This window comes from Patagioenas fasciata, chromosome 14 (assembly GCF_037038585.1).
Source record: "Patagioenas fasciata isolate bPatFas1 chromosome 14, bPatFas1.hap1, whole genome shotgun sequence".
NCBI classification, from domain to species: Eukaryota; Metazoa; Chordata; class Aves; order Columbiformes; family Columbidae; genus Patagioenas; species Patagioenas fasciata.
The window spans coordinates 16,654,508-16,682,505 of record NC_092533.1 but is presented as its reverse complement, the minus strand read 5'-3'; the positions used below and the strand labels follow the sequence as shown (position 1 = coordinate 16,682,505).

General features: G+C 48.8%; 1 protein-coding gene across 1 annotated transcript; it reads left to right on the top strand.

The window, feature by feature from the left end:
* Nucleotides 1–483: 483 nt before the first annotated feature.
* Nucleotides 484–27,709, top strand: CYSTM1 (cysteine rich transmembrane module containing 1). Its single transcript, XM_065849175.2, has 3 exons — nt 484–630; nt 12,435–12,688; nt 27,257–27,709. The coding sequence occupies exons 2-3, from the start codon at nt 12,454–12,456 to the stop codon at nt 27,361–27,363; spliced, it is 342 nt and encodes a 113-aa protein (XP_065705247.1). The 5' UTR covers nt 484–630; nt 12,435–12,453; the 3' UTR covers nt 27,364–27,709.
* The last annotated feature ends 289 nt before the right edge of the window (nt 27,710–27,998 follow it).

The following is a 27,998-nucleotide window of genomic DNA, read 5'->3' as shown; positions in this document are numbered from 1 at the left end:
TCCCGTTATGGGCAGAAGGTGACAAGACACCGTGAGAAGACCCACGTCACGGGCAGCGCGTCCCCGTCACCCCCAGCGTCCCCACGAGAGGGGAACGAGGCTGGAGGCGTCTGGGGGATGCGACTCCGAGGGGGTCCTGGCAGGGACGAGGCTTCCCCGCGCCCCGCTGCTGCCCGACCCGACCCCGACCGGTCCTCTGCTACTGACACCGAGCCCTCGTTTGGTTTCGGAGCCCCCTCGTTTCCACCATGACCCCATCCCTGTGCGGCCGCCTTGCTTCCTCTTCCCTTCTTCTGTTCTTACTCAACTGCACCTTTTTAATTCCCCTTTCGGGAAGTCCCCGCTTCCCGCGGGCAGGGACGGGCAGGGGACGGGAGCCCCGTGTCCCACACTGTCCGTTTCACCCTCACGCCTCCGACGGGTTCGCGGGCGGGCCGCTGCGGGGCGCTGCCCAGAGGCTCCCGCCTGGCCACGCCCCCCGGGGCGGGATGCGGGCCTGGGGCTTGTGACGCGCTCTCCCCTCAGAGCCGCTCGGCGAGGGGCGGTGGCTCCGCCCCCCTACTGACGTCACCGTCCGCCGCCGAGTGCGCAGCAGGTGCTGCAGGCGGCGGGAGACGGGCGGTGTCTGAGGTACCGCGGCGGGGGGCGAGCGGGGTGCGGGGCTGGGAGCCCCTACGGGTGTGTGTGTGTGATGGGGTGTGGGGCTGTAGGAGCAGAATGTGGGGCCGTAAGAGCGGAGTGTGGGGCCGTAAGAGCGGAGTGTGGGGCCGGGAGCCCACACGGGTGTGAATGATGGGCTGTGAGGGGCTGTGGGAGCACTGTGAGGGGTATGGGGCCGGGACCCCCCAGAGGTGTGCGTGGGGGACTGTGGGAGCAGGGTGGGGCCGGGAGCAGCCGGTGCCCCAGCGTGTGCTGGGGAGCTGTGAGGGGAATGTGCTGGTGAGGGTTGCTGCCCCGAGGAGGATGAGGAGGAAACATCTCGGGGTGAAGTGAGGGACCCGTCCCACCTCTAGGCCAAGCTGTGGGGTCCCCGAGGGGTCGGGTCAGGTGGATGCTGTTCTGGAGCAGGAGGGTCAGTGAAGCCCCCAGGCGAACCTGGGCCGTGGTGCTGCCGACCTGGGGGTGTCTGCCCCTGTCTGCCAACTCTAATGATGTGTTGTTTTTTTAAAAGTTGCTTTAAAGTCTTTCAAGCTTTTGTGGTAGGGAGTGGGGTGCTGTGGGGTCTTACAGCCCTGCCCTGTGCACTGGGGAGAACAGGGCTGCTTGGCTGCGGTTGTTTATGCAACAAGGGGGGAGAAGAGGAAGGCATCTGCGCCCAAAGCACATGGGCACGGTTAATACTAATACACGTATTTAATCTAGAGCAAGAGGCATGCTAGCACTCTCTGAGTAAAAATAATAATGCTACATTGTGTATTTAAGAGCCATGGTGGTTGTCCTGGATTTGTACTTCCTGTTCCTAAAGCTGTTGGAGACCTCATTTGGATAATTAAATGCTGTGGTGAAATAGGAGAATAAAGAAAGGGGAGTACTCACCTCCTGTCCTTTGCCACACAGATCTGACAGCCCCTTAAGATAGCAGCCGGGAGACTGTCCAGTGCAGTGCCAAGATCTGTCCTAGTCATCTCACATTCATGTTTAGCTCAATCTGAAAGGAAACGGGAAAAAAAAGTGTTTTTTGCTTTTGATGTTTTTACCTTTGCTATGAGACCTGTGTGAGCAGAAGGTTCAACCTGATTGTCTAAATAGGTTAAGTCTCAGTAAGGTAGTAAATGTGAGTTAAAATGACTGCGTGGAGCAATTGCCCCCTCCTTTGTGCTATGGTAAATACAGTGATGAGCTGCAAGGTGTGGGAAGTGCTACTGTGCCAGAAAATAGGTATTTTTCTTTCAACTGCATCAATTGCTGTAATAAAAAGACCAACACTTACTAGAAACATTGGGTGATAAGAATGCTATTGCTGTATCAGACTGAGGAGGAGGCAGAAGATGCTGAGACTTGATACATCTTAGTGATTAAATTTCAGTGCTTTTTGGGGACAATCAGGAGTTAGCATGCATATTGGATAATAATCTTCTGCACTGCACAGAACAGTGTTTTTACCAAATACTGAAACTTCTTCAACACTAAGTCTGTTACTCCCTACCCCTTATTCATGTGATATAAAGGCCATCTTTGTTAAAATACTGATTTGTCATTCCCCTAATGGTCTGAGAGCAGTAACTGATAATTTGCAGAGGCTGGCAGGTGTCTTCACTGCAGAGAATGAAGAGGAGAAGAGAATATCCTGTAATCAAGTGGCTCCAACATGAGTGGGGGGCTCTGACATGGGCTGATCAGACCCTGTGAGGTGTATCCCAGTGTCCAGTTAGAGGAAAGGGCTCTGGTGTTTTGCTGCCATGTGTCCTTACAGGTCCATGTTATATTTAAAATTGGCAGTGGCATGCTGCTCGGAAAAGCAGAGTCGTTCCTGTAAGCATAAACAGTGATGTTCCTGCTCATAGTGTTGCAGTGGGATGGTGGAGAATTACCTGGAGGGTTGTGTTTCTGGTAAACAGAGGAACTACCTGTTTTCAGGGTAGTTCTGTGCATGATCAGATTAATGTGTTACTCTAGGAGGGCAGAGCAAGCTTGTGTAACTCTGGATTTTCAACAAACAGGTCTGCATTTCTCGTTACCTGTTCATGATCTCTCTCTGGCGTGGCCGTAAGCTTAGCAGAGGGCCGTGAAAACTTGTAGTGGGAGCTGAAGACTTGAATGAGCAGGGCTCAAATGCCTGCCTTCAATATTGATGTTTTCTACTCTCTTGGTTGTGCATTGTCTTTCTCAACTTCCTGTTTCTGAACTGAAACCATATGGCTCAATGAGTAGAAAATAGCACTCTGTCATTTTTGGGAATAGGGGAAGAGAGTAAGAAGCCCGAGTCATTCAAACAGATGGTATTGCTGGGTCTGGTGTCCTGCCGGCTGCAGCCTGGGAGCGTGGGAGGTTGCTTGCCCTGGATGGGAGAGGTCGCCTTCCTCCAGACTTGCCATGCTACGGGGCAGGCCTGTGCTGTGTCCCAGTGGGCTGGGACCCGGTTATGTGGGTTCATGCGTGTGTGTTAGTGATGCCGCTGTGCTGGTTTCTTAGAGAGAAGGTGGTGCTGTGCTTTGGGTTGCAGGGGGCTTCGAGGAATGCACCTACTTGTAAGGAATACAACAGACCAAACACTTTCACCAGGCACCACCACTGCTAAACAAAAGCTGCAGTTCCTTCCACTTGCGTATCAGAAAGATATATTTCTACATTAGCATTATGCTGCATTGTTGTGGCTTTATTCAATCTCATGAGCAATTGAGGGCAGTGCCCTGAACTGTCACAGCTTCTTGTCAGGCTCTTACAGGGCTTTCTTGACAGCTGGTATCAGAGGTACTTGCTTGTGCACCATGACAAGGAGCCATTGAAAGATTCTTGCATATGCCCTATGGGCAAAGTAAAACATCCTGTTACAACTGCATGTAGGATGCAGAAAAGTAGGAGAAGTGAGAAAGCATGAGGAAAAAAAATCTATTAGTCCATTTTCCAGCCTGTCACGAAAGTATCTGTGTCATGAGAACTTAGCTGTAGAAAATGAATGTATTTCTGCCTGTGTACACTGACTTTACTGTTTACTGTATGTTCACCCTTCAGTGTATTTCCTGCTTGCAATGGTAGAAGATCATCATGCAGTCTGGGTAGTATCTTTCACTAAATCCATCTGTGTATCAGAACTGGGAGGTTATCATGAAAGACTTCTGCTGTTTCATTGCTGGGATGCTGCCAGAACACCATCTGAATAACATATATGAATGTATTAACTGTGCTTATTAATTTTCTTGCCAGTCATACTCTTTGTTTCACATACTCTTCCCAGTTGGATCAACAAAGCTTCTTTCTTCATTATTTGCAGGGTCTAGTTTAACTTGACAATCAGATTTTATCATTGATTTTTGGTTTGGTATTTGATCCACCTTAAAACTGTCTTAATACGACCCTTTAAGAACAAAATATATTTCTGTATTTCTGGAAGTTTGTAATATAGCACATTATGCAAAGACTTGAACAAGAGCAGTGCATGCAAAAGCATTCAGAATCTGACACCAGGGTGTTAGCGCCCATATCTGCAGTGATTTTTGTGTAAAGGGCTTTGTTTTTGGTACATTTTTCCGCATTTTCTGTAACTGGGCAGAGTCTCAGCTGGTGTGTCAGCAGCAAGTGCCTTGGCTTGCAACACTAGGGGGGCTGTACTGGCATTGTAAATGTGAGCCCCTGGTGTTAAATAATATTTTTCTTAAAAGTTTGAGTCAGACGTCTGAAAAATTTGAAAATTTTTCGCCGTAAGAGTGCAGTTCACATAATAACAGTAGCGGAGCACTGGATTTTATTTGTATTTCACCAGCACCTTTATCGTAGGAACTACACAGGCAGCTATTTCAGCTTCACGCTTTCATTCTGCCATGCGGAACGTGTAAGTGGACAGCATATTGCAAGCAGGAAAACTAGGCAATAAGTTACGAGTAGTATTTCTCAAGAGGTTTTGTATGTTCATGACAGTTTGCAAGACATTGAAGCCGGTCTGCAGAAGGAAACTCTTGACATTTAAACCTGTGTGGGCATGAGGCTGCATTGTTAGAGAGTCCTCTGGAAACAGAGCAGCAAGGACAGATCCTGTGACTGCAAAGCTCTACAAAGGATGCAGTGTCTGCGGCAAATACTGTGAACACCACTACAGGCGCTTCAGAGCTGATCAATATGCAGGTTTTTGAAACCAAAATCACCTGGAAACATGCATATCGATCCAAGAAGGCAGAGCAAATGATGAGACTGGAGAGGCTGGACAGTTTGTAGGGACACAAACGTCATCCACACGATGAGTGTGCTCTCCGTTTGCGCTGATGGGCAAACTTCAGGCCTCCAGAGGGCTTGGAGGGTGCTGGGAGGAGGAAACACTTGGCTTAGGGAACTGGGAAGACCACGTGCTTGGTCATCCAAACCACTGCTGTTTGCCCTGCGAAGCTGCATGGTGTGGTGGCTTTAGCTGCTCGGAACAGCAGCCAAGGTTTTTTGTGCAGGAAATGCCTGGAAGCCACTCAAGTGAAGGTAAGGAAGTGCACATCTTCCTAATGACACTGGAGTATCCCAAAGCCCCGAAGACATTAAGGAAATGGGTTTGAACAAAGTAGCATTTTCTAGCTTTTCCTTTGATAGCTTTTCACTTCTGCCTAGACTGGGATGTTGAGAAGTAAAGCAGTTTTGGGCTGCTTTTGTCAGAAAAGGTGGGTGCAGTTCTTGCACAGTTCTCTTCCAGCTGTTACTCCAGGCTGGTGTTGCTGCCTGGTGAAGTGGGTGGGTAAACCAGGCTGTTCCCAGAAGTGAACATTTATCCTTAATGTACCTTTCATGTAATCACTAAATGGAGCTTGCAAAGAAGCTGGTAAGAAGGAAACACAGAACCAGTGCCATTTAAAAGCAACTTGTGCTTTTTTTCATTGGGATACTGTTCATTTGAAATGTAATTTAAATTCTAGGCTGGTTGCCAGGGGCTGGTTTGTTGATGTTAAATGTACTTTCCATTAGAGTTCTGTATTGGAAAACTGCTTTGTAGTGCTCCAGGCATTGGAAGGGGTGGGTTACATCAGGGTGCCCTGGCTGCCCTTCTCAGGATCTGTGCCTCTCACTATGCCCTCCATCTTCATCTGTGTAAAGGCCAGCTGAATCAGTATCTGACGTAACCAAAATGCGATTCCTCCTGACTACAGCAGCATGTGAGGTGCAGTAGCTATCCTGAAAACAAACAGCTTATTGCCTTTAAATTCCTGAAATCTGCTAGTTGGGTTTTTCTGGGGGGAGGAGGTTTTCTAGGTGTTCCAGACTGCTGATCTGCTTTGTTTTGTTGTGGGGTTTTTTTTAATTTATTATTCTCTGTTTATTTTCAGAGGGCTATTTCTTACATTGTTCCCTGTGCAATAGAGGGTGTTTAACCCTGTTTCAGTACCCAGACTAGATTGTCATCACCCTCCACATATGCTATTTGTTATTTAATTCAGTCATTTGCATAGGAGATTGCATTTGAAGAATCTTACTTGCAGGCAACTGTCTGTAGACACTGGTATTTCTTTGCAGGTGGATTAGCAGCTGTGAACACCTACTGTGTAAAAATGCAGGTGGTTCTTCTATGCAGACTTTTTTCAATTTTGCCAAGATAACAAGGTGTTATCAGTACCAACAGGAAGAGTAGATTCATACTGGTCTTCAGCCACTTTGAAGGCCAGAATTATGCTGACTTCAGAAGAGATGCTTGGGAGCCCCAGCCTTGTAAGTGGCCTTTTGGAGGAGAGAAAAGGGTGAAACTGGGTTGTCTTGGCAGAGTGTGAAGGCTCCTTGTTTGGGAACCCCTTGTGCTAACAGAAGAGCTTTCCTTCCATCATGCTCTCCCTTGTTCTCTTAATTTTTGGTTGTTTTCCTGCATCATGTTGTCTTCTGACCAAACGTCCTACCTGTTCAGACCCTCATGCTGAGCTGCAGGGCTGCTCTTGTGAAGTGAGATAATGGTCAGATACCTAAATGAGGCTACCGATTTCTGTTTTCCTTGATTAGGGGAAAAATAATCCTTCCCATAGATTCTTAAACATAGATGGGATAAATGTAGCTCTCACTTGATTCTTAATCTACCACATGCTGATCTGTAAAAAGGGGTAAATAGGGGGCAGCTGTTGAATGATGAGATTTGAGTGGGCAAGGACATGACGCCTGCTTGCTGCCTCTCAGACAAAGAGTAAAACTAAAGGCACAGCAACGGGTGGCAAGAGGGACTGAGGAACAGGACAGGCTTTGTAGAAACAGAGACTTCTGAGCTCAGGGGAGATGCCTGGAGGAAAAAAAAGGCAATAAATTAATGAGTGTGCCGGAAGAGGAGAGTCAGGAGCAGTGAGCAGTTCTGTAACAGCTGCACTGGTGTGCTGACCTGGTAGGGGCAGTAAGTTTAAAGCAATCAGGAAAAAGTAGGTATTTTCAAAGCTTAATAATAAAATTGGTTTCTCTGAAGTGTGGTGCTTACCAAAATGGATGGGTTTAAAAAAACGTATATATATATAGTGTATACAAAACATCATAAGTCTATATAGATCGTGTATACGAAGCATCGCAGTTATGTACTTGGACCTTTTTCTAAGCCTTAGTCAAAGACAAGCTGCAGATGTAGAGGAACTTACTTTCTCGCATAGGATTGTGGTTCCTATATATTGATATCTCTGTATGTGTCTATATATACACACATATAGTGCCATATGTATGCTCTATGTGATACATTGTGTGTGTACTCATACTTAGTGATTTATTTTTTTGCAGACTTTCTGGGAGACATTTTGGCCTTTTGGGGTATGATAAGCTGCTTGTTTAAGAATAAAACCCCTTGCTGTGGTAGTTGAAATGATGTTTGCTCAGCAGTGTGGAACAGGAGTTCAAAGATAGCTTAAGGAAACTTAATGATATATTAACTAACTTAGCTCGTAGCAAAAGTACTAATGGGAGGGAGATGAAGGAATAGAAATGTTTTTTCATTCTCTTCGGATGGACTAGTAATTTCTCTGTTGTTAACAGCAGCAGCAGATAGGGCAAATGCTTAGTGACAATCAAGGAAATCTCTCTGTTTGCTGGATTTAGTGCTAAATGAAATTTCACATCAGGTGAGACTGTGCAGTGCTGTACTGGCTCTTCCTGATGGACCTGCAGTGCCGTGAAGAACAAAGGGCTTTACTGGTGCATTGACTTCTGGTCCCTTTAAATCCCTAAAATTCTGTGATTCTTTGTTCAGAGCTTTGTCTCTGAGCTTTGTCTCATTGTGAAACCCACAGACATAAGCCCTGATGCAAACTCATAGGAGTTGGTCTTGGTTGCAGCTCACATGGAATTACTGGTTGAGGTGAGAACCCACAGCAAATCTTAATAATATGTTTGACTAGGAGCTCAAGTATGTCTCTGAAAAGTATCTGCTTCATGATTCAAGGCTCTGTCTTGCAAACAGATACCCAGGTGAGTAAATAGGGCTAGAGAGCGTGTAAAATCATGTATGAGAATGAGGAAAATCTAAATATTGTCACACAGTTCAAAAAGGGCAAGTAGGGGAGGGTGTATGTGTGGCAGTAACTGGTAGTGGAAGTTAAGGGACAAGGAAAAATTCTTCCTGAGAATGTAAGTGGGGACAAAGACCATTGCAAGAAGGCTGAACTTCACAGCTGAGGCGGAGTTGGGAGGGAGTGGATAGAAGTTGTACCTAGGACCTCTGGAGCATCTGATTTCCACAACCACCTCATGGGTTTGCTGAATGCTTTGGTAAATTCCTCAGGAGTTTTCTCGTTCATCACAGATAAATCTTCAATACAGTTGCTGCTGAAGCTGTTCTTGCTGGCTGCTGTCCTTCATGCCTAATCTCAGTTGTGTTACTTTACCCTCAACTTTGAGGGGAAAAAAAAGCTTTTCCCTGATGAAACATGCCCTTCTTAATCTCATTCTTCATCTTTTTTGCTGTTCTGTTGTTATTCTGAGGTCTGTGCCCAGGCACCTGTCTAGCTTTTAGTAGACTCTCTGCAGTTCTCTCCTTGCATTAGCAGTTACAAGCTCAGTTACAAGCTCCACTCCAAACCTGCCTCCTCTTCAAAAACTGTTTTGACATGGCTAACGTGGAGTTGTTAATCGAAGAGCACTGGTATTTCTCTCTTGTTCTCTATACCACCATTTCCCTATTTGCTCAAGCTGTTGCCAGACTTGGATTTTTAACTTGTGTCCAGTTTCTCAGACTTCTCTGCAGAGCTGCTAATATGCAGTTTTCTTTACTCATCCACAAGAGCTGCTGGTTTTAGCCAGGCTCTCATATTGCACACTCTTTCAGTGGTTTCCAAGCTTGACTGGGTACAGCCTTCACAGCTGATACCCATCTCAGACCTTTTGCAGAGATTGTTTTCTACCTATGTGGTTCCAGTGGCCGTTGTACCAGCTCTCCCAGGGCTTTTGGCCCATGCTGAGTGCTTGTACAGAAACCAGGCAATGTCGGAACAGTGGGCAGGGAACCAAAGGGATCAGGGAAGGAGCAAATGGCCAGCCCTGATGACGGAGGATGAGCCCGGGGGGTCCCGGCACAAGTCCCTGTGGCACAGGAGTGGTGTGATGGCTGAGTTCAAGTTACCCACTGCCTGAATTAGAGTTCACAGCCAACTGAAGCATTGCAACGTCTTTTAAGCCTTGCTACAGCACTAAAATGACTGTAAATATGTGGATTTCTGTGTATGAAGGGACAGACAGGAAGACTGGACTTAGTTCCACTGGAAAGGATGGGGCTGAGCTGACTGTCCTCTTAGGTAGGACAGCTTTAGAAAACTGAAGTAACAAATGTGACCCTTTGCTGGAGCTTGGCAGTGATGATGGAGCTGAGTCCTGGGGGTTCTTAAGAAAAGATTTATGAAAAAAAAGCATTTTCAGTGGTTTGCTGCCTTTGAATGCCTTGTGTGTGTATATATATATATACACATATAGATGTATCTAGGATGCCAGCTTACAGCCTAGAACACACCTGGAAGGGCTTAGAAGGGGGAGGTGGGCACAGGGGCTGGCTCCTGCCCAAGGAGCAGACAGTGGGCTGGGGCTCTTTAGCCTGGAATGGATGCTCCCACATTCTTCCTCCCTGGTTTGGGGAATCCTCAAACTGAGGAGGGTGACTGCTGATCCCTCCGTCCCTCAGTCAACCTGCTGGGGCAGGGGCCGGTGTTCCACAAGGCCACAGCAGAGCTGGGGATCCTTCACGCTTAACTGCGCAGCCACAAAGATGGTGGAGTGGAGCATCTCCTGTGTGAGGAGAGGCTGAGGGAGCTGGGGCTCTGGAGCTGGAGAAGAGGAGACTGAGGGGTGACCTCACTAATGTTTACAGATATATAAAGGGTGAGTGTCAGGAGGATGGAGCCAGGCTCTTCTCGTTGACACCCAGTGATAGGACAAGGGGCAATGGGTGCAAACTGGAACACAAAAGGTTCCACTTAAATTTGAGAAGAAACTTCTTCGTGGTGAGGGTGGCAGAGCCTGGCCCAGGCTGCCCAGGGAGGTTGTGGAGTCTCCTTCTCCGCAGACATTCAAACCCGCCTGGACACCTTCCTGTGGAACCTCAGCTGGGTGTTCCTGCTCCATGGGGGGATTGCACTGGATGAGCTTTCCAGGTCCCTTCCAATCCCTGACACTCTGGGATTCTGTGATTGTGTGGGAGTGGGTGCTACTGCTGTGCACCAGCTCGGGGAGTCTGAGCAAGGTCAGGGAGCTCAGGGGGGGTCTGCTGATTGCCTGGGCACCAAATGGTTACCCTGACACCTGCAATCGTGTGTAGGTACGCATGTACTTACTCTGGCCCTGTTCTTTCCTGGGAACGTGCTTTTGGCTGCTATTTTGGGATGATTTTCTGGGTTAGATGAACATTAGTGACCCATTATGTCCTAATTCTCTAGTTTGTTTTATTGAAGTGAGTTCTAGGGCTTGCTGTCTGCCTTTCACTGGCTCTCTGGAGGGAGAAATTCCTTGCTGCAGACTTGGTAGAGGAATTGCAATGCAGAAGGATGGTTAAAGAGCCTCAAGTTAAATGTATGTTGTGCTTGTCCATTTTAAAATGAGCAGTTAAGTGGTCTGCCTGGCCTGGCAATGGGAAAAAAAATCCTCTAATCCCTGGCATTTGTTAAACAGTTAAAGCTCTTGTCAAAGACATTAAGAAATACTGTTTGAAAGCTAACAGCACTGCCTTAACAGTTAACTGGAGCTGTGCCTGGCTTGCACAGCAAGAGGAGCATTAAAACGAATTCAGGTGAATGACAGCTGCAGGCTGGCGAGGCCTGGGAAGAGACAGCCTGCCAAGGCTGAAGGGCTTCTTGGTGTCATTGTGGGAGGGACATCAGCCCTGTCCCCTTGGAGCCGTTTCAAGTTGGCAGTGCCCTCCTGGGCTTGGTGTGTGATCAGCCAGGCTGTTAGTGCGAGAGTGAGACAGTTCTGTGGGCGGGGGAGGGCTCCGTGGAGCCTGGACAGCAGCGAGCGTCCTGGTAGCAACATTCGGGCAGGACTATTGGGTAAATAAGCAGAGAGCCTGGGGACGCACAGTCCCCTTCCTTGGGGAGGGACAGTCAGTGCTCTCTGAAGTGATGAAATAGCAAGCTGTAAACAAACAAAGCTCACTTCAACTCTATCGGGGACTGTAGCAGCTAAACATGGTCCCAGGGGCTTGGCTCACTTGGCTTCTGCCTGGCAGGTGGCTGCTCTGGGCTCGCTGTAGAGTTGCAAAGGTGCAATTCTTTAATGTGCGTCACACCAGAGCCCAGTCAGGTGTGCTAATCCTCTCCTCTGGACTCAAAATGTGCACAGTACTGAGCATCCAGGTCAATCAAGCCCGGCTGCTCACCCTAACACCATCCAAGGAGGTTCCTGCTCGTCAGCCTCTTGCTCTATGCTGGCAGCACCCAGCCTCGCTGGGGGCAAATTATGCTCCTGGTATTTCTCCCTGAAACCAATGGCATGTGGGAGGGGGTGTGCAGCAAAGAGGAAATGGTGACCCTTCTGTACTCTGTGATGGTAAAAGGAGATAGCAGAGTACACCTATTTCAGTCAGGATGGTTCCTGAACACATGGCATTAAGGACACTCCTCAAGCAGGGAGACACTTCAGAAACATAGCGTAAGAAATCGTTTACTAAGTCATGCTTCTTAAAGGTTAATTAAAGTTGTGTTGTTGTGGCGGTCTTGTCTTTTGATGGCTGTGCCATGAGTAATACATTAGATAGGGTTCATGAACATCAACTCTCTGAGGTGTCTTTAATGTTGCTTTTAGAATGAGACTGAGCCCAAGGTCCTGATTACTTGTGGCTGCTTAATGATTCAGTTGCATATTACTGGAAGAATATGCAATGTGCTGGGATACAGCGTCATCAGCAAATTATTCATATACTGTTTTGCTCCAGAGTGCTGGTCTAGACACTTGTAACAGCAGAAGTGTAATGGACATTTGCGTTTGCTCTTTTTCCTGTCAAGGCTATCAAACGTGTTTGGAGCAGTCTTGCATTTCTACATGTTTTTCTTTTTAGTATTGACAGAAACACAAAGTAATCACTTCTAAATGTCTCTTAAAAGCAATTTAATCGTGAGTGAAAGCAGAGGATTTTGCTTTACAGTTTCCATGACTGGAAAGCAACAAGTTGCTCAAAAGAAATCACTTCAACTTAGTCTCTGTCCCTGTGATAGGGTTAAAAATAAACTCACTGCTTGACCAGGTATTTGAGGGCTGTTTCTCATGCTTAATGTAGGGTCCTCTGAAAAGCAGTCTGAAATGGGAATCATGTGATCGTGGATGAAGCAGACAAAAGCAAACCTGTTCTTCTGTTTGTTTTCCTTCTGCAGGACAGATTCTGCATCCCACATGAGCTACGAAAATCCTCCACCTTACCCCGGCCCGGGCCCAACCGCCCCTTACCCACCCTATGCCCAGCAGCCGGGTGGTGCTCCCGGCCCGTATCCTGGCTACCCACCCGGACCTGCTGGGCCATACCCGCCACCGCCAGGCCAGCCGGGTTATCAAGGTTATCCCCAGTATGGATGGCAAAATGCACCTCCGCCTCCAGGACCAGTGTATGCAGATGGGCCTAAAAACACAGGTATGCCTAGCAGCCATGGTGCAATGGAAATGTGACCCTTTCTGGCTTGCAAATGCATGATTACCTTGAAGTAACATGGTTACTGGTCTCTGGCCCTAACAGGACTGTGGGAGGTGGAGACTTGTTTGAAGTGGCAATGCTATTTATAGACTGTTTTCCTGCTTTATTTTGCTGTTCTATCTCTAACAGTTTGCTGGCTGTTGGAAGGTACTGCTGAACATCCTTAATGCTGATTCCTCAAGGGAATCCTACGCTGAGGTTGTTATACAAGCTTTTTGCTGGCATTAGATTTGCCACAACTCTCATTCTGTCTGTCTTTTGGTTAATAAGTTTCAACTGAAGGTTGCACAGTTAAAGCTTGTAATATCCAAGTGTACAGTTCCTACCAGTTAATGTGCTTCAGTTTTCTTGAGCCCATCAATATCTGTCCAAGTGATCTAGTAGTGCTGTTGGAATAATCCCTGGGCTTTTGTTTGCAGCTGTTACTGTTCTGTGGGAAAACACAGATTTCTGGGGAAGGGAAGGAGGATGCTGTAATGTAACTTGGCAGCCAGCTGGTCCATCTGTCATGCATCCCCTCAATATGGTGTGCTGGTTTACTCTGGTACCCATAGCTCTTATGGGGATTGCTGCAGTGCTTGGTCCAGGCTCAGATTGTCAGATGAGGGCTGAGAAGACAGTTAAGGGACCAGAGCATCTTTATATGAGGAGAAGCTGAGAGAAGTGGGACTGTTCAGCCTGGAGAAGAGAATGCTCAGGGGAGAGTTATCTATATGTATAAATACCTGATGGGAGGGAATGGAGAAGAGGGAGCTGGACTCTTCTCAGTACTGTCCAGTCACAGGACAAGAGGCAATGAGCACAAACTGAAATACAGGGTGTTCCTTTTGAACATGAGAAGGACTTTTCTGCTGTGAGGGTGACCAAACGCTGGCACGGGTTGCCCAGAAAGGTCTGTGGAGATGCTCAGAACCTGCCTGGACAGTGGTCCTCAGCAGCCTGCTCTAGTTGACCCTGCTTGAGCAGGGGGGTTTGACTAGATGATCTCTAGAGATCCCTTTCCAACCTCAACAACTCTGGGGTTTGGGCAGGGTTGGGTGTGGTCCCTGTCTTCCCCATTGGAAAGAGGAGGATTTAGCTTGGGGTTTTTTAACTCTTTGTCTTGCTGGTAAGGACATGTGCCTAGAGACCAAGTTCATTCTGGTCACTGTTTCACAGGCTTTGGTTAGAAAAATCTCTGCTTGTACATCATGGGGGTGTACTTGCCCCCTCACCATCAGCACGCTGTCATGCCATCTAACATACCTTCTTTCAGGCTTCTTCAGTGATAAAGGTATTCATCCAGAAACCATCATCACCTCTCTTCATCTGTTGCAGTGAACATCACAAACAGATCCAGACTCTTGAGAAGAGTCTTAAGTACCTACAGCTGTTCCGGCTGCCTTGGGGTGACAGAGGATGGGGCTGGAGCCACCAAAGGGGCTGTTCTGCAGGAGGGAGTGTGGGGAGCACTTCTGTAGAGGAGCTGCCTGGCCACTATGCTTTAGGTGGTAGCTGCGCTGAGGAAAGAAGCTCAGGGTTTGCATGTGCTGGGTATGTGCGGCCTGGTCACAGACAGGCTAACCTGACGTAGAAGGAAATGAGACCAACATGTTGCTCAAACCAAAACCTAATGCTTTACAGCTGTGCAAGGCACTAGCACTTCAGGTACCACCACTGTAAAGAGCAGCTGATAAAGTGGGTATCAATGCTGACATCACTTGGAAAATAGTCATGACTTAGACAATTCCCCCAAGGCCTTTGCCCCCATGTGAAGCTCTCTTTGGTCCTTATCAGCAAGCTCATTTTCCACATACTGTTGTTGCCATGACTTGGGACAAGGTGTGCTTGCGGCCTACTCAGAACTGAGGTGTTTGTGCATTTGCTGTATTTTGAGATAACTGCCTGCTCTGCCTCGTGTTACTCTGCCTCAGCAACATGCTGTGACAGCGGTCTTTCCAAAGCCCTCTTTTTTTGGGAAGCTGGAAATTGTGAAGTTCCCAGAAAGAATTTTTCACTGTGGTAAGTCCAGAGGAGATGTGACGTGATGGGTGAGAAGGCTGAACTGTGGAGACGGCATTTTCAGTAACTGTTTTTTTTCCAGTATTCTTTACTAAAATGGTGGACTACTGGATCAGTGTATATAAAAGCATCCCTGGGTTTATAGCTGATGTAAGATGTCAGGAATATTCTCGTATGGTTCTGACCAGAGCACCTAAATATAAGCAGTGAACAATTAGTGTGAGTGAATAAGCACCTGAACGAGTGCAAGTCGTGGGTTCAGCTTTCTCTGTGAAAGAGTGAAAACCTCAAGGGTCTGCCCTGGAGAAGGTGGCGGCAGCATGGTGATGTTTCCCACCGCTGCCCCCACAGGGACTCGGAGCTGTAATCAGGGTTTTCTCTGGGAAACACATGTAGTTGCGGTAGCTAACAGGCATTTTGCAGTACTAGGGGGGGAAACATCTTTGGTTAGTGCAGGTGTCACTTTGCTGCTATAGCCACAGAAAGGGATGTGTCAGGAGAAGCTGAGAGGAGAGTGGGTCTGCTGCTTTGGGCAGTCTGGCTTTGAGCCAGATCTGCTGCCTTGGAGGCCTAAAGGGAACCGATGACACTGAATGTCCTCTGCTCAGGTCAGGTCTCTGCCCACAAACTTGTGCACGAGCACAAAGGAACAGGCTGGGAAATGGGAGAGGATGAGTAGCCAAGTGTTTGAGTGTGTCTTTCACTGAGAGCCCAGGCTTATGCTTCAGAAGGCATGGTTTTGTTGTTAAACCTGAGCTAACCCAGCTGCAGTTTGGCAGAAGCAGCGCCCTAACCTGCCAACCAAAGATCTTCTGGTAAGTCCTGTCTTTGAACTGCCTTCGGGTGGCCATGTGTGCCCTCTGGACACACCTTGGGAGCCTCCACTTTGCATTGCTTTTGCTGAAGTGGATGTAATGGACAAAATCCTTCATTTAATGCATGTAAAGTGAAGTCAGGGCTATAACTTTGTGTTGGTCTGCAAAAGCTTTCCTTTTTTTTGGTTCTCCTTCTGTTAAACATCCTTTTTGCCCCTTGCTCCTTTTTGGCCAGTCTGTCAAACTGGAACCTGATTTTTGCCCTGTGACACTTTAACAGAAGCCTGAGAAGAGTGTTCAATGAGGTTTTGTTTAATGATCACCTCCAGGAGTGTCTAATATAGAACAGATGTCCCTATAAAAGCTAATATTTAAAAGATCTGTTATACCAGTGATATATATCTGTTAGTGCGGTTGAACATCTAATGTAAAAAATTGGTGTCTAGATTTAATCAAGTCATTACAGCCTTCTTAGCTGGTCTGGCATGATTTAAGCTGGCTTGCCAGTCCTCGTGGTGTTTCCAAGCAGTTCTCTGGGAAGAGATTCTCTGTGCATGCATTCAGAGGGGATGTTTTGCTCTCCTGGATGACTTTGCATAATCTAACAAATTAAGGTGCTCCATGTAATACATTAGTACTTCTGAACAAATGTGTGTCTGCATCGAAAACCAGGGAATTTGCTATACTTTAAATGTTATGCTCTAAGTCATTTTACTGTGTAGGCAAACTGCAAAGTGGGCTCTTCTGTTGCAGATTACAGCCTCTATGGTAATGTGTGGAAGTAATTATGCATCATGGTTTGGTCTTGAGTGGATCACACAGATGGAAGTAATAACTGTTGAGCTGTCAAACCTGATGGCGAAGGAGCACTTAATGGTGATGATGTTTGTTAATCTAACCATTTGTGGCCCATCTGGAGTAGTAATGGACATAGCCTGTCCAGTTGGCCCTTGGAGAAAAAAATTCCTCATATGGCTCGCTGTCTGTATCAAAAAGGAAGCTGCATTAGCCATGATGATGGTCTGAATTGCACAAATAAGTGTGTGGTTTATGAGTTAAGACTTAGTGGCGATGATTTTGGTTTTTTGATAACTGGCTTTTGGGCTTGCACAGGCCACCAGTAGCAAAATCTCCAAGGAAACAACGCTTTTTGCATCTTGCGAGAGCTGATAACTGCCTTGGCTGTTGTTCATTAGAAGTAACAACTTGATCTTTACCTTCAAAGCTGGTAATTTATTTGCTGAGCCTGAGAGATGTTATCCTTGAGGGTATCTGATTCAGCCTCCTAGCGCTGTGAACTGTCTTGTGCTGATTTCTGTCTGCATCTTCCCTTCTGTAAAAACCGAGGGCTTTGTGTCTGTCCACACGAAGTCTGTCCAGACGTGAGTTCCTGGAATGCTGTAGATCTGCTGTTTGGCATCACTCAATGCTTTGGGTAGCTAGAGGGAACTCGCCTGCACCAGAACAAAGCTGGGACCTTCTTGAGCTGCAGGGGATTCCTTAGGAGGAAGAAAATATCACGATCCAGAAAATATCTCATTTCCCCACTGGTATTTTCATTATGGAATAATTCAGTATCAACTGGTATAAAGAAACCACTGTATCTGCTGACTGGTCAGCAGGTACTTCCTGGTCTGTGTAAATGAGAGGTGAAATGCAATGCTGTTGACAATGTGTGCTTTATAAAGAAGACGAATGAGCCAAAGTGCTAAGTGACATAGTGATTTTGAAAGCGCGAGCTGGTGTTAGTAATTTACCCAGCTTCATTTCTCCCTCCCCCCACCCGCTGTTGATACATAACAGCGTAATGGATGAGGCTGTTCTGTGCAGTGCCATAGGGAGCCAGGCCCTGTCAGCAGCCTTCCTTCCACCAAGGCAAACAAAGCTCAGTATTGCATTTGACCTAATGTATGCACAGGGTGGAAATCTTACTTCTGGAGTTGATTACTTGTAGCAAAGCCAGCTGTGATAAGAGTAATAGTCACAGTGATGCTACCTGCCTCCTAATGTTTACCGAGCTGCAAGAATAAACAGGTCACCTGGACACCATCCCTGCCTTCTGCCAGAGAGGTGGATTTTTTGTCTTTACGGATCTCATTGTGGAAAGGAGGGGAGCCCAGTCACTCTGGTTCGGCCCTCTGGTGCCTTTCAGTTGTTACCCCTTTGCTTCTCAAACCACATCGAGCTGAGCCTTTCCCAGCAGAAGCTGATTTGAAGGGCAGCATGTAGCAATTCCAGCAGTTCTCTCTGTATATTGACCCTTTCCAAGCAGTCTGTCAGAGCATTTAGTTTAACTGTTACTGTACCTTCAGGACTTGCAATTCCAGACAGCTGGTGTCCTGCCAAAAAAAAAAAAAATCTCACTTGGCAGTTGTTTCTTACCTGCTTCTCATCCTGTAGTGTGCATTAAAACCTGGTGTTCTCTCTCCCCCGAGATTGCTGTATCATACCTCCCTCGGTTGCTGGCCAACAGTGCTGTCCTGCAGCTCAGCTCTGACCTCACCGGCACTGCTTTTCACCCCCGAGAAGATCACCTGAGAATAGCCTGATGCAAAGAAAAGTGCTTTCAGATTCAGGTGCTGTGTCTGAAAATGATGCTTCAGGCAAACTGGCCGAAGGAGGCTCAGGTTGACTCTGTTGTGGATGGAATTGAATGAGGCTGCTGTTCTGAGCAGCCCTTGTCAGCTAGGCACCCGGCCTGGGTGAGAAGCGAATTGTGTGAAGCCTTTTTCCAGCACTGCAAGTCCTGCACAGATGGTGGTACCTGCAGCAACTGCTCGAGGAGAGTCTTGCTACCCTGAGTGACTTTGACACATTCCCTTTGCTTTAAAACTGGACTTTGTCCCTCCTGGCTGTCACCTAGAACACTTTCCTGCAAAAGACCCTTGTAAACCTGAGCTTGTACTGTGTAAATCCATCCCAGCCAGGTCTTGTTTAAATCTAGGCCTGATGCTGATTTTGAGTGAAAACACTGACTCAAGCTGAGGAATGTCCCGTTGGTGGAAAATGCCTCCTTGTTGAACAGGAAATTAAGATTTCACTGATCAAAAAAAAAAAAGAGGAAGATCTCACATTCTGTAGCTTTGGGAGACGTCTCAGCATGTGTTGCAGTCTAGAAGAAAGCTGAGGAGTCTGAAGTGCTGAATTGCTCCACTTTTGAGCTGTTGGGAAACAGGTTTCTTATGCGACGTACACTTTCTAACCTGCGTGATGGGGTTTATAGTGCTTTGGAGAGCTGGCCGATGCCTGCTGACATCCTGCTGAGACTCAAGACTTACTACATAAGGAATGCTTTTCTGCTATAAGGAGTGACTGCAGCCCTGCTTTTTAGAGATGTTGAATCCTTCCTGGGCACATCTATTCTCCTTAAATGCTGATTAGAATTACTTCCAGTACCTTAAAGATCTATGAAGCCTGTCCCTGTGTGCTCGGGTGAAGAAACTCGCCTCTTTCCCAGCCCTGAGCTCAAGTGCAATGATTTTTTCTTCAGGGTTGATGGTCAGACATAACCTGTGCATGGCGTGTGTGCGGTGTGTGAGAGGGGAACAGCTTTACCTTTGTGTGAAGTGTGGCTGGTGCAGCATTGGATTTGGAAAGCGCTCACTTGGCACACCTGCACAGTCATTTCCCCGAAATGGGTTGCCTGTTCAGCTCCCTGAAATCTGAAACAACTCTCTAGGGTGATCGTAAGAGCTTCTCAGACTTGCGGGAACTGAAAGGCAGGAATGTTCCTAACCTGCTGGCTGTGGTCTCGCAGGCATGGAAGAGGGCAGGTCTGACACTGCAGTGGGGACTTGTAGATCAGTCGCTTCTGCATGAGCCCAGGCTGAGCTCTGGGCTGGGTGGCAGAGGGGATTTGCAGGTGAAACCACCCATACTTGCTGCCTTGATACTTGATTTTTGCTCGCTTGGCTGTGACAGTAGAGTTGTTGGTGTTTGGAGCTAGGAATTGTGAAGTTTGCTCTGGGCATTTTGCAGCTTTGGAAGATTTTTTTGATTGGAAGGAAGCTGTTGCATTTTCGCCCGGCTCTGACTGATATCTATTTCAGGAGCGTGCTGAGGTATTTCCTGAAATCTGACTATGGTGTCGGTAGAGACTGTGCCTACAGTGAAAGCCTCTGGGCAGGAAGGGGCTGCGGAATGTGACGTGACAGGCGTGAAGCTGTTAAGCATGAGCAAATGTCCCCAGAGAGGAGAGAAAATAAGTAAATGCCTTTCTTGACAAGGGAACCTGACCTCATCTGTGCCCAGGCTCTGCCCTGGAGGTCTTTGGGCAAGGCAGGAGGTATGAAAGGTTTAGTTGAAGTCCTACGGTCCCTGATCCTGCAGTGTCTTCTGCTGCACTTGCTGCCCGCATGGGATTTCCTACAGGACACAGGGCTGGCAGGTCAGGGCTGGGTGTGCAGACCTAGAGCGCACACCCCGAAGAGCGGCTGGGAAATACTTGATCTCTAATTGCTGTCGCCTCTGTGTCCCTTGGCTGTCGCTAGTGCCCTTGTGCTGACTTTCCCTTCTCTGGACTCCATCCTGAATGGAAAGACTTTCAAACGACTGGGGTAAGGATGTTTTGAAGGTAGAACCAGATGCACAGATGGACTTGACTTAGCAATCTGCTGCAGGCAGCACTTAATGTCGTAAGAATTTATTATTAAAATGGCGTGTGGTTTTAAGCAAGATGTCTTGCGTACTGACTGGACAGGTGGAAACAAAACTCTTGGTGCAGAAGTGGCTTGTGATAAACCACTTTATTCATATGTTGGAAAAGACTTACTGGTTCCTTTTCTGCTGTGTGCTTCCTTCTACACAAGACTGTGGTATTAACACATACTTCTGCTCTCAACAGTTGTTACTATGGCAAACAGCCATTCAGATACCATCCAAGTTCTGCAATCCTTGTAAAGCCATGAAAGCACTGTGATAAGGAGCACTGCAGTCTAAGGTCACAATTTTATTTTATACCAAACTGGGGGAAAAGTACTGCTCATGCCTTTCCCTCCTGGAGCTAATGATTAACATATTAATTAGGCATGAGAAGAAACAAAATGTGTGTGCTTAAGATAAAGGAGACGGTACATAAAATAAGAAGGTATTGTAGTATTTGTTTTAAAAACAAAGTGGGAGTTATTTGCACTGGATTGTACAGGCTGGTACTGTGTGATTACAGGGAGTGCTACCGTTTTCGGGGCAAGCATGATTCATTGTGATCTATGCTCTTTTAAGGTTGGTTAGAAGGTGGGAGGTTCTCAGCTTTCGCCCTCTCCCATCCTGTTTCACAAAAAACAATGGAAGTGTCAAAACTTGAGCCTAAAACTGAGCGCCGTCTAGTGCCTCTGAGAGAAATCACCCTTGTTTCTCTCATTGGGCCACCAGTCCCAAAGTGCTAATGGGCAAGGACCCTGGCATGCCATGGGAGACCTTGGGAGCACCTGACCTTGGGCAAAAGACGGGCACAAAGCAGCTAATGAAGCCTCCTCCACAGCAAATGGGGTGGCTTTAGCGTGGAGGCATTCAGACTTGTGACAAGAAGCCTGTGAAACCAGCATGCCCCTTAATTGACGGATTTTGGGTTGAGGTTTTGTTGGCCACACTATTCCAGTAGAAAACCTGATCTCTGTTAGTGGAACGCTGCTGGTTGAAGTGGGCTGGGAAGGTGCTGGGTGGCTTGGATCAGTAATACGCTGTCTCACGCTGTGCTGTTTACAGGGAATCCTCTGCTTTTAACGTAGGGCTAATGCATAGGCTGAGGAGAATCACAGAATCCCAGGGGTTGGAAGGGCCCTGGAAAGCTCATCCAGTGCAATCCCCCCATGGAGCAGGAACACCCAGCTGAGGTTCCACAGGAAGGTGTCCAGGCGGGTTTGAATGTCTGCAGAGAAGGAGACTCCACAACCTCCCTGGGCAGCCTGGGCCAGGCTCTGCCACCCTCACCACGAAGAAGTTTCTTCTCAAATTTAAATGGAACCTCCTGTGTTCTGGTTTGTACCCATTGCCCCTTGTCCTGTCACTGGTTGTCACCGAGAAGAGCCTGGCTCCATCCTCCTGACACTGCCCCTTTCCATATTGATCCCCAGGAATGAGTCCCCCGCAGTCTCCTCCAGCTCCAGAGCCCCAGCTCCCTCAGCCTTTCCTCACACAGCAGATGCTCCACTCCCTTCAGCATCTTGGTGGCTGCACTGGACTCTCTCCAGCAGTTCCCTGTCCTTCTGGAACTGAGGGGCCACAACTGGACACAATATTCCAGGGGTGGTCTCCCCAGGGCAGAGCAGAGGGGCAGGAAAACCTCTCTGACCTACTGACCACCCCCTTCTAATCCAGCCCAGGCACCATTGGCCTTCCAGGCCACAGGGGCACAGTGCTGGCTCATGGTCATCCTGCTGAGTAAATAAAAGTGCTACCGCACACTCTTGATTTCCTTGAGTGTTTCTGTCGCCATGTTTGTGTCAGTGCTTTGAACCTGATGATCGCTTGCACAGTATCCAGAATGAGCGGATGGGCTGGGAATAGTTTATCTGCCTTCCTTTGAACCACTTTTGGCCCTTTTGTAGCCGTGGGAGTGCAGTTGACCAACCTTCACGTGTTCTGCTCTTACCCTCTCCTTTATAGGCCCTGCACCCAACTGGTTGATGAGAAAAGCTTTTTAGCATTAATGCTGTGTGGCTGTGTTAAGTTTCTCTGGCAATTTGGTGACAGCAACAGAGCTACAACTTCTGAAGTGTTGATGAATCTTTCCAGAAGGCAGTCATTAAACTCAAGCTGTAAGAGAGTGGTGGTTTTTTGTTTAGAGTGTTGCCCAGATGCCCACGAAGCCTGAAGAGTGGTGACTGTATTTCCTCCCAAACCATAGCAGCATTTGGCAGCAGATCCCATGAGGGATCCACTCTGCTGTCTCTGGGACAGGAGCTCTGCAGTGGAAGGCAGCGGCTTCTCAGACCTGTATTTCAAAAGGTCTTCTTTGCGGTTTTCCCTGAACTTGGAAGGCGAATGGGTTTGGTGAAGTACTGTAACCCCCTGCATGAGGAATAACACAGCTTTTTTGTGGAGGGTTTCTGCAGAAAGGCACTTGTGCCACAGCGTGCTGCTGGTTTAAATGACTTCCAGCTTTCAGCAGAAGAGCACAAAGTGATGTGGTCTCTTTCCAGTGCTGTTTCTAACAGAAAGGCACACCCTGAAACTCATGGTGAGTTCCGGAAGGGCTTTGATGTGGCTGCCATCCCTTCCTCTGTCCCAGTCATGCCCGGAGCTGCCAGTGGGTGGTTGTGCCTGCATCGACCGGTTCGGTGCAGACCTTTCTGGAACTCGCCATGGGTTTCGGGTGGTGCTGGGAGGCAGCCGTGTGGTGGAAGTGCCGGTCTCTGCTGCACAGGCCCACATTTGGAAAAGCTGTTTTAATATTTCAGCAAGTGTTTCATAACAGCACTTCGAACACGCTTTGCCACTATGTGCTCAACACTTGGCTGTAATTTAAAACTTCTAATGGATTAATCATAAATACTTCAGGCAAACTTTTCTTGTATGCCTGCAGTCATGGGCAGCTTACTATAAATTGCACCAGGCAGCATCCATTTGAACTTTGCTTTGTGGTGCAGAAGGTTATACAGACTCATCCTCCAGCAGAGCACACAGGTAGACTCAGTTTCACTGGCTTCTTTGGAAGTTGCCAGCTAACCAGTAAAATCCTTTTCTGGTTTGTGTGCTACAATGGAGGACTTGTTGGTGTATCAGTTGACAGCTCCTGTCTTCAGGATGCTCTAACATTGCTCCTCAGGAGCTTAGTGCTGAGCTACCAGAAAGCAAAGTGGCTTTAACTCTCGCAGGAAAAGGCAGCGGCATTACCTGTTCCCCGGATGGTGCCTCAGCTGTGGATACAGACACGGCCACATTCAACCAGGGTGGAGATGGGCCTGGTGTGAGGTGCTGTCCCTTAGTGCTCAGAGCAGAGGGGACCAGGTGGTCTCAGTCCATCTCAGCTGCTCCAGCAAGGGAGCTGATGGTACATGAGACACCCCCAAAGCAGTGTAACCTTATGCTGTCTGCCAGGTTTGGGAGCGTCAGATGCTGCAGAGCTTTTTCTGGGACAGGGAAGGGTGTCAGGTTCCCTTGGGCTTCACGCAGTCTGAAGCTCCAAGGACTTTGCTCTGGAGCAAGTTGTGTGGTATCTGTTTTTGCTGGTGTTTTCCAGAGGTCAGAGTCATGCTGCTCCCTCCAAAGCACCAGGAGCCAGTGCTTTCCTAAACACCCTCCCAGCCTCCTTCTGCTGTGCAGACCTGTATGTCTCAGAGCGCTGTGACCCTCAGTTTTGGGCATGGCGATGCTCTGGCAGCAGCATCCAGCTCTCCGTGACTTCGAAGCAGAACAGCTTGAACAGCACCTGGCAGCCGGTTAGAAACCAGAGCTGCCTCAACTGCATGTCATTGATTATACAGGATTCTTGAAGCATTTGGTATGTGTTTTGCCTTTGTTCATTATAACAGGACCTTCTCAAAGGAAACAAGGGCACCGAAGAGTTAGCTCCTTGTCCAGAGCTTCTGGATCCACCAGGGAAAAAAAGCCCAAAGGTTTTTTCCCAGCCTGAAACACCAGCGTTTCCTTCCATCCTCACAAGCAGAACTTGTTCTGCGCAGCTCTGCCCCACTGCTCTTCCTTCCTGGGTTTGCACCAGGGCTCGCTTCTCATATCAGCTCAGGACGTTAAACCAGACCAAAGGGCACTTCTGTTTGCAGCAGGGGAGAATGGCCATGAGCCAGCACTGTGCCCTTGTGGCCAGGAAGGTCAATGGTACCTGGGCTGGATTAGAAGGGGGTGGTCAGTAGGTCAGAGAGGTTCTCCTGCCCCTCTGCTCTGCCCTGGGGAGACCACACCTGGAATATTGTGTCCAGTTGTGGCCCCTCAGCTCCAGAAGGACAGGGAACTGCTGGAGAGAGTCCAGCGCAGCCACCAAGATGCTGAAGGGAGTGGAGCATCTCCCGTGTGAGGAAAGGCTGAGGGAGCTGGGGCTCTGGAGCTGGAGAAGAGGAGACTGAGGGGGGACTCATTCATGGGGATCAATATGGAAAGGGGCAGTGTCAGGAGGATGGAGCCAGGCTCTTCTCAGTGACAACCAATGATAGGACAAGGGGTAATGGGTGCAAACCGGAATACAGGAGGTTCCGCTTAAATATGAGAAGCAACTTCTTCATGGTGAGGGTGGCAGAGCCTGGCCCAGGCTGCCCAGGGAGGTTGTGGAGTCTCCTTCTCTGCAGACATTCAAACCCGCCTGGACACCTTCCTGTGGAACCTCAGCTGGGTGTTCCTGCTCCATGGGGGGATTGCACTGGATGAGCTTTCCAGGTCCTTTCCAGTCCCTGACATTCTGGGATTCTGTGCGTGCTCCTCAGCCAAGGAGGGTGAATGGATTGAACGTCACGGTGTCCAGCTGCTCTCGGCAGCGCTGGTCGGTGAAGGAAAGCAAAGCCGGGGTGCAGGCGGGGGCCAGGGTGCTGGGCTCACAAATCATTGACCTTGTGCTGTGCTCCTTGCTTGTGTGGCAGGGCTGTTGGAAATCCCATAGCATGCAAGATAGACACGGAGCTGGAGCAAGGACTGGTCCCTGCCCTGACTTCCAAGGGAAGGAGGCAGTTATGTGCATGATGGTGCTGGAGCAGCCACAGGGAACAGCCAGTAACGCAAACAAGCTGGCTTAGCGTTGCCAGTCTAAGCAGACAGCAAGCAAACTGCAAATGCACTTGTAGCTATGGAAGCTGGGATGTCCCAGAAAACTCTGCCTGAGGTGCATGTCCAGTCTCTTCTGCCAGGCCAAGCCAAGCAGGCAAGTTCTTGTCATCTTCACTGTGCTAAAACTGCATTTTTTGATTGTACATGGAAGTGACCCAACAACTGCTCGTGTTCCAAGTCGGCCTGCTGCTGATCCCGGAGTCCTCTAGACACGGGCACTGTCTGTGTTCCTTGCCCTCAGCCACGGAGGCTGTGAGATACAGAGGCTCTGAAGGTGACAGATGCATCCCAGCTCTGCCCCAGCCGCCTCCCCCTTGTTCTCTCGGTGGGTTTATAATCGGGCAGGTCAGTCAGCCAGAGCTGGTCCTGCCGTTTCTCCGGGGCCTGCAAGCTCTCCCTGCTGCTGCTGCAACAGCACCCTCTGCACAGTGCCCAAAATGCAGAGGGAGCTTTGTCCAGCCTCGGGGGCAGGAGGAACACTGCTCTGCCTCTGACCTCAGCCGTTCCTGTGGCCTGTCTGCACCCGCCTCCCCATGGCCATTCGTGCACAACTGCTAAGTCCCACGGGACTTTACCTCTTTGTCCCGCGGTAGGTGGCAAGGCTCTGCAGCAGAGTCACCGCACAACACTGCTGAGCACATCCGCAAAGCTGGAGGTGCTTCTGTGAGAATGTATTTGAGAAAGGGTAGAAAATGCCAGAGGGAGGAGGGAACAAGAGTGAGAAACAGTAGAAGGTTGGAGGAGGAGATGCTCCGGTATTCACTGCAGCCTGTGGAGGACTATGGCGCAGGTGGATGTTTCCAGAAGGACCTGTGACATCTCTCCTGTCACACAGCTCACCAGTCCCACTCACACAGCCCATCTCTCCTGCTGGAGAGTGGAGGAGCTGCTGTTCCCCCTGTGCTGCAAAGGGGAGGAGGCAGGAGGGAAGATGCTGTTTTAGTGTTTGTTCCTCACTACCTCAATCTGTTTTAGTCAGTGATAAATTATTGTAATTTTCCCCAAGTTGAGCTTGTTTTGCCCACGATGGTGAGAAATCTTCCTGTCTTTATATGACCCACAAGTTTTCCCAGCCTGTTTTCCCATCTTGCACTGCTGAGGGGTGACAGCAAGTTGTGAGTTTGGCCTGTAGCCATGTCTGACCCACCACCCTCCTTGCACGTGCTCCCTCGCCAGCACCCCAAGTGCCCCAAGACCCTTCCTGTCCAAGATGGGCTGCAGGGGTGGGAGCGGGCAGCGGGTGCTCACGGGGTGCCGCTGTGTTGGGGAAACTGGCCCGAGTGGCTGCCACAGCCAGCACAGGACCTCAGCACCTGCCCATGCACCAGCTTCTCCCCAGCAAGCGCGCGGGTTAACCCCAGCTGGCAGCTAAGCACCACACAGCCACTCTCTCACTCCCTGCCCCAGTGGGATCAGGGAGAGAATCAGAAGAGTAAAAGTGAGAAAACTCATGGGTTGAGATAAAGAGAGTTTAATAAGTGAAGCAAACCAAGGGATTCATTTATTTCTTCCCATCTGCAGGCAGGTGTTCAGCTGTCTTCAGGAAAGCATCCTGGAAGAACATCCTTCACCTGTAACTGTTGCTTGAGAAGACAAGCGCCATCGCTCTGAATGTTTCCCCTTCTTTCTTCTTCCCCTGGCTTTATGTACTGAGGATGTGTGGAATATCCCTTTGGGTCAGCTGTGCTGGCTGTGCACCCCCAGCCTCCTCACTGGGGGTAACTAAACCCTCCCTGTGTTATCAGCGCGGTTTCCAGCACAAGTCCCATGCTGGCTACTAGTAAGCAAATTAACTCTACCCCAGCACAGTGGGGCAACCGCAAGTGAGCGCTGGGTGCAGCAGGCACCGCGGCTGTGCCGGCGGTGGCTGTGCCGGCGGTGGCTGTGCCAGCGGTGGCTGTGCCGGGGCAGCAGACGTGCTTGGCTGCTGTGGGTGTCGCTGTGCTGCACGCGGACTGACCGAGCTCTCCTGTTCCCGCAGTGTATGTCGTGGAGGAGCGGCGGAGGGACGACACGGGTGAGAGCGCCTGCCTGACGGCGTGCTGGACTGCGCTCTGCTGCTGCTGCCTGTGGGACATGCTGACCTGACTGCTGCAGCCGCCCCCCGGCCCTCTCGCAGGGTGCTCTGCAGGCTCCCCACTCCTGTCCTGACTTCTTTCTGTTACTGTAATCAATGCTCTGCTTTGCACAGCCAAGAGTTCCCATCTGTCCGTCCTAGCGCCTTGTTGGGGTGGGGGTGCACTCCTTTATTTTAGTAAAGGAAAAAAAAAATCCCTTTTTAACATTTCTAAGACTTTTGTTGTAACTTTGAAGAATGTGCTAATGGTATATTTCAGCCAAAGGCATTCTGATGAAATGTATATTTATCAGTTGAAATTTTCCTAGTCCTAGAAATGAAGACGTACGCAATAATTAAAGCCAACAGTTGATTTTCTTCGCTATGTCCCGGCTGTTTGAATAAATCTGTCCCATAGAGGGTACGTTCCCCCATTGCCGTCTGTTCTCAGCCTTCCACGGGCACTAACTGCAGCAGCAATGATAGACTTGATTCAAGCAGCTTTGCTGCACAAGTTTGTGCCTCAACCCCTTGCTGGGGCCTGGGCTGGGGGTTTCTGGCACTGCAGTTATCGGCATCTGGGGGCTTTTCTGCAGCAACCTGTGTGTAAGCAGCGAGAACAGCGCCTGTGTCTGACACCATCACCCTCCTCACCCCCCACAGGGCA